The 6861-nt window shown below is 35.4% G+C and overlaps 1 protein-coding gene across 1 annotated transcript in view; it reads right to left on the reverse strand.

Moving 5' to 3' along the window:
• LOC107597202 (sarcolemmal membrane-associated protein-like) overlaps nucleotides 1–6861 on the reverse strand; it is a 79930-nt gene that overhangs the window by 32959 nt on the left and 40110 nt on the right. The window contains exons 4-5 of the mRNA XM_016288157.1: nucleotides 2051–2153; nucleotides 33–95 (exon numbers count right to left, since the gene is read on the reverse strand). Of these exons, the coding sequence (XP_016143643.1) occupies nucleotides 33–95; nucleotides 2051–2153 (166 nt within the window). The remainder of the gene's footprint in view (nucleotides 1–32; nucleotides 96–2050; nucleotides 2154–6861) is intronic.

Raw genomic sequence — 6861 nt, forward strand, 5'->3', positions numbered from 1 at the left:
CGTGGCCAGTAGAGGTCAGTGTTGCTCCATACCTGCAGGTACTGGGACAGCTGAAACAGTTCCTGAGAATACATACTGGGTGTATTTGCGGACACCTGCATGCCAGAAAGAAAAAAACAGTGAAAAAGAGACATCTCTGCACACAGTGTATCCATCTCACAATCGCAGATCTGCATGCCTCCATAAAACTCTTTGAATCTACTGAGCATCTTTTCACAAGCTGTCCTTGATACATCTGAATCAGCAGCACAGTTAAAGCAGCTTTCAGTCTCACCAAAACAAACATCATCTGAAAAGGTGAAGACTAACAAAATAACCTAGGATAATCCCAGTCTAAATCAATAGGGGCCTTGTTCCTCATATGCAGCCCTTAAATTGAATTGCCTCATTCCTAGCAGTAACCACAATGATCCAAATAATGAAATCGTGACTCAAGATTAGTTACATTTATTGAATCCACATGAGGAGACGCTCCCACAGCAGAGAAGGCGGAAGGAGTATTTTTATATTGACAGCGTCAGATGCTGCGGTCAGATATAGAAGCGCTATATGCATCTGGAAACGGACACGACATTGACAGACCTGCATTCATTTAAGGGGGACACCAGGCCAGTCCATCCACAACGCCTTCATTAGAACAGACAAAGACTCTGAGAGCGCTGATGTAATGATTTACACATGCATGTTCTTGTCATCATCACAGATGCAGACTGATGTCATCCGCCAATCGTTTTTCCTAATCCATCTGCCAGAGTTCAAACCTCTGACTGAATTCCAAACACACTCCCCTAAACATTCATTCATTATTACTTCACTTTAAAGTTTCTACATTTAGTACACATTACACTACATTGAGTGCCCAGAAAAGCGCTATATAAATGTAAGGAATTATTATTATTATTTAAAAATCGCTGTAGCAGAGTCACAACTTCTTGTTTTCTATAGCGTAAGAAGTTGTGAACAATATTAGTTGAAAACAAACAATTTTTGTTTTTTGATTGAAATTAATACTTTTTTTTCTCAAAAAGAACAGATTAAATTAATCAAAAGTAGCTGAAGACTGGAGTAATGACTGCTGAAAATTCAGCTTTGCCATCACAGGAATAATTTACTAATTATTACTATAGTACATATCAAGGTGAGTTTGAATTTATAAATTCAAATACACATATATATATATATCAGCATATCAAGGCCAGTTCACTGAATCTTTCTTTTTAAATACATTTTAATATATCTTAATTAATTGCAGCCTTGGAGAACACAAGATACTTTTTATAGACGCATTAAAAATGTCCTAGCTTGAAACTTTTAATTGGTAGTGTACTTCAAACAACCTTACCTTAAACAAATCACTTTAGTAATGCACTAAATTCCGTAATTTCATTTCTCTCTCTTTTTTTATATATTTTTTTTAGTTAACTATAATAGCCATGGCACACATCTCATCAAACCCTGACAGCCTTTGTAATATTACATAATATAATATACAGCACTGTCAATGATAATAAAACAATAGTCGACAACTCATTACGACATGAAATTCAGGGCTATTAATATCAGACATACTATTAATCAAAACACAGATATCTGCTGACTGATTCCAGTTGTGTCACTCCTCATCAGCTCTCCAGCTGCCAAAGCTGCACTTAAATGACAAAAATAAGCTGTGGGTTCAAAAGGTCTGCTGTGATTCTTGTGGACTTTGAGCTCTAGAAAGAAACCAGGCAAACACAGAATATGAAATGCTCTCGGTCATTGGGACTTCGTGAAATAAGTCCAACCGAATGGAGTCTGGAAAAATGGAGCAAACCACCTGATAAACCATAAACTCTGAGGAACTAGAAAAACATGCATAATGATGCCCCTTAATCCAACAAAACATTCTGACCAAACATGACAAAGACTTTCCGAAACATCAATCCATAAACTTTGCATAAATATACATTTGAACATAATATTGTGGACTATACACAACATTTTGCCCAATAAAATGCTTTTTGACATTTTATTCAATTTCATGAGTTTCTCAAGCATGTAATTTTTTAACTTCCATGGTATTGCCAGATTTCCCATGACTACGGATTAGGGTGAGAAGGATGAGCCCCTTTTGGAAGAACAAACCCTTTAAAAATGTGTCCTGCAGAAACTTCCTGTTGGAACAGGAAATACATCAACAGAGGAAAGGAAAATAATTTCATGGAGCTAAAATAAAATAAAATTAAAATGAACTAAAATAATAATAAAATAAAATAAAAAAATAATTAAAATAAATAAAATTAAATAAACAAATTAAATTTAAAAATTTGAATAAAATAAAACAAAGTATAAATAATAAAACAGTCAAATTAAATTATAAAATAAGAAAGTAATAGAATAAAATAAGAGTGAGAAATAAAAACTATTATTAAATCATTAATATAAATCATAAAAAAATAAAATAAAATCTGCATGCCATAACTGTTCTGGCCTTGGTCAAACAAACACAAATTATTGATATTAAAGGTGCTGTATGTAGGATTAATACCAAGTGGTTGAACTAGGTATTGCAGTCCAAATTCAAAATATCGGAGAGGGCTTTTTTCACCCGGGCCCTCCTCCTCAGACTTGACGCACATGCAGATTGCCAGATTGACGACGCCAACAGAAACGAGCGCAATTGACGATGAATGAAATGAAATGTGTTCTGTTTTCCTCCAACTGGCAACCCGGGATGCCGAAATACAATTGGCTAAACTGGCAGTGGGCGGGTTTTACAAACCAAAACAGAGACCGACATTCCTGCCCGGAACGCACATTTTCAAAGGAGAATAACTGACTGTAGCATTGTTTTTCAGATAAACAAGTATGTTAACTTAGCATGTTTCTTAAATATCTGCAAACATATGGTATTTTTATGCTTTAGTAGAGTCAAAAACTTACATACGGCACCTTTAATCGCTATGCACCAAGAGCTTGTAACGCTTCAAAGAGAAAGGAAAAATTGAAATCGCATCATATGACCCCTTTAAATAACTAGCCTCAAACCTATATTAAACGGCTGTTAACCAGATGAGTGAATTGTAAAACACATAGAGAGAAATGATGAGTAAAGATAGTTCAGGCCTCAACACACCCATATAAAAACATCCTGCTAGATACAATTCACATTTCAAGCATTTTTCCCACTTTTACTTCGTCATTCCTTTAAAAGCCTGCCGATCCCTCTTTTTGGAAAAGTCTTGTTACCTGAAGCGTAGGAAAATCAGGATTTATGGTGCGATATCCACCAGCGGGTCCATGGCTGTGGTCTTGAGATTTTTCTTTCAGGCGCTTAGCAGAAGAACATGCGGTCATGCTCTCTTTAGCAGCTCAATAACATGGCTGGATCCTCGTCGCTTGTGTAAAATCAAAACAGTGCCGTTCTGTCCACTCCACACAGTCTGACAGCATCCACGCCTCTAACAGCGGTCAAAGTTCAAGAGCTCGTCATGTGATAGTTCCAGACTCTTCTGAAATAAAACACTCCAAAGTCCCTCAGAGCTCCAAACCCATCTGAAGAGCTTTCAAAATTTCATACACAGTGAAACTCAGGCGGGACAATAGTAGCAGAACCTGATCCTCTGGCCGTCTGCCCCCATGGCATCGTCTCACTAACTTGTGCAAAGAAACCAAGCCGACGGGTTGGAGAGCATTCCAGCAGACATGGGGGAAGTTAGCGCTTGAGGGACGTTCAGAATGGTGTCCCACAAAAATCCTTAAAAATGTGGCATATCACATGTAACACAGACAGTGGTTATGTTTGGAATAGCATACTACCATACTAATATTTGTTTAGTATATTTAGCATGCATACTGTGCATAATATGCAAATTTGTAAGAAATAAGCTCAAGACATTTTTACTCTGTTTAGTTTCAACTAACAGCCTATATAATGCAATCAAACAGCAGAAATAAATATGATGACAGCCAGCTAGTGCATATGTGGCTAATAAGTAGGGATGCTCCGATCTGCCTTTTTCGCCTCCGATTCCGATACCTAGGGTTCGGTATTGGCCGAACGATTTTTTGCGCAGAAGCTCTGTGTAGTTAATGCTGCTCAATGTGAAAGCACGCACGTGATGAAGATTTACCGCTGATTACAGAACCGGCTTTCTGACAAGATGCGCATTAAATATCGCATGCGATTTATCGTGCAGCCCTAAATAAAAGTGTTGCACTAAATATGGTTACACATTGCTATTTGTGTTATAAAATCCATTCATTAAAAACATATGTATTTACAAATCAAGTATAATGTGAACACAGAATGATCTCGGAGAGCTTTACCGAACTGAGTGTCGTAGCCGAATGCCACCAGGGTTTAAAGGCTGAACGAATGACTGACAGCCACAGCGGAGAAAAGAGTTTGTGTGAACTTTAATGTAAGGACTTAAATATTCATATGTAGCTCATATTAACTATTGTATGGCTTCAGAAGTAACAGAATAATTCGCACAATCACTGACCAATACCCGATCCAAGAAAAATGGCACTATTGGAGCCGATACCCGATATGAATATCGGACACTTATGGGGTTTCAGAATCTGTATCGCAACGAGACATGAACACACACACTTCATCTCCAGAGGTGCTCCGAAAGTCACTTCAGCAGATTTAAAAAGTTTCATTTCAGAAAAGCTACAGTCAAATACATACAGAAACTCAAAGATCTTCACAATAATCCATAAAAAATACATAATTTACAGAAATATTGCTATTGGATGTTAAAAAGTACTTCTCAAATTAATAATAATATTAATATTATTATTTGTAAGGAATATCACACAGCTAAGATATATATTTTTTATTCATGTTTTAATTAGTACAGTTCTTCAGCATCTTATGACAAAAAAATTTTGTTTTGGTTTTGTTGTAAATTGTTATATTTCCATTTGATTACAATTTAAAAGATTAAATCATTAATCAATCTTTCAAAATTGTTTAGGCGTTATTATTTTCATTAGACAGCAATTTTGATGATAAATCTGAAATAAAAAAATGGATCAAATCATGAGACGCTAAATTAATAAAGTAGCTCTTCTGTGGAGTTTATTTGTGAAGAAACAAGTTCTGTTTACATTCATTCTCAAGGTCTAACAAACAGGTGGAAGGCATTTCATGATAAATATCCATATCATATAATAATGGAAGGAAGGAAGGAAGACAGACAGACAGATAGATAGGATGGATTGATGTGTATAGTAGGGCTGCACGATATATCGTTTCAGCATCGATATCACGATGTGCGCATCCGCGATAGTCACATCGCAGGATGTGTGATGTTTACTGATCGTTATATTTATACTGATCGATTTCTTTGCTCACACAGACATCGTATCTACACTGGACGCGAAAGCCGTCATGTCGCACCGTCCCATGCCGCAACAGCTAAAGTCTGTCTACACTGTCTAAAATATCGGCATCGGCCAAAATCAGTTGAAAAATATTGGCATATCGGACATCGGCAAAATCCAATATCGTGCATCCCTACTATGCAGTGTTATTTTACATTTGATTATTAAATTTCTGTACCTGAATACTGTTAATACTTACCTGAAAAATATAAAGCACAGTTTATTTCATTTGTATCTTTGTTCTAATACATTTACCTATGCTTGTGTTTGCTATTTATTTTTCAAATAGAGCTATTCAAGTCATCTGGTGATTTTTTTTTCATATAACAATATATAATCGCAGAAAAACAAAATATCGCAATGTGAGTTTTTTCCAATATCGTGCTGCCCTATAGCCTACTTAAAAATAACTAGGCCTAATTCTATTTCTTTAATTTGAAGTTCAGAAGATTCAGGATAGCAGCATCTCCCACTAGAGCATTGAGGGGCTTCAGGCTCAGTGTCTTGTGAGTGTGTGTTTATGTAAGACAGAGATGAGTCACAGTAACTCTCCTGTTCCAAGCCTGCAACCACACACACAATTGTTTGAGGTGGTTGTTTCAATATGGCAGTCATGGGCTCACTGATAATTCATGAAGACTTGCAGATATCAACAAAGGCCAAAGCAAACATTCTGAACTGGATCAAGAAGCATTTTATTTAAATTAAATAATAATTAAATTATTATGCTTTTTCTCTTTTTCAACTTTAGTTAGTCTGTAATGTTGCTGTTTGAAAATAAAAAATATCTGCAAAGTTACAAAGTTCAAAGTCTACTTCAAAAGGAGATATTTTATTCAACAGAAATCTTTTCAAAAACTACAGAACTGGATCGAGAAGCATTTTATTTAAATTAAATAATAATTAAATTATTATGCTTTTTCAACTTTAGTTAGTCTGTAATGTTGCTGTTTGAAAATAAAAAATATCTGCAAAGTTACAAAGTTCAAAGTCTACTTCAAAAGGAGATATTTTATTCAACAGAAATCTTTTCAAAAACTACAACGAACGACTCGTTTGGACTACAACGCATATTTTCCGGGATTTGTGATATCACAAATATCGACGAATGGGAGGAGACCTGGTTGAGCTGCACTAGAGAATGCAACGAGTGTTATCACTATGTCGGAGACACGCTAGCTTTCCCAAGTCAGACAAACTTAGAGTGGTTACAATCATCCGGGTTTAAATAGCGCTCAAATTGATTTGATTTTGATGCAATATTTACACTGAAGCTCGCAGGCAAGCAAGCTTTTTTTAAAAAAATAAAAATCAATTAATTGGAGATGCTTTTGATTATTAAAATTTAATGGAATCCAGAAAATAATGGAAAACAGAATTTGGTAAAGATAAAACTGTAAAACTCAATTAATTAGACAGGCTTTTTGATTAATACAATTTAATTTAACCATTAAAACAGAGTATAGAAAAATGAAAAAATGAAAA

The sequence above is a fragment of the Sinocyclocheilus grahami genome, unplaced genomic scaffold (genome assembly GCF_001515645.1).
Source record: "Sinocyclocheilus grahami isolate Dianchi unplaced genomic scaffold, SAMN03320097.WGS_v1.1 scaffold229.1, whole genome shotgun sequence".
Lineage (NCBI taxonomy): Eukaryota > Metazoa > Chordata > Actinopteri > Cypriniformes > Cyprinidae > Sinocyclocheilus > Sinocyclocheilus grahami.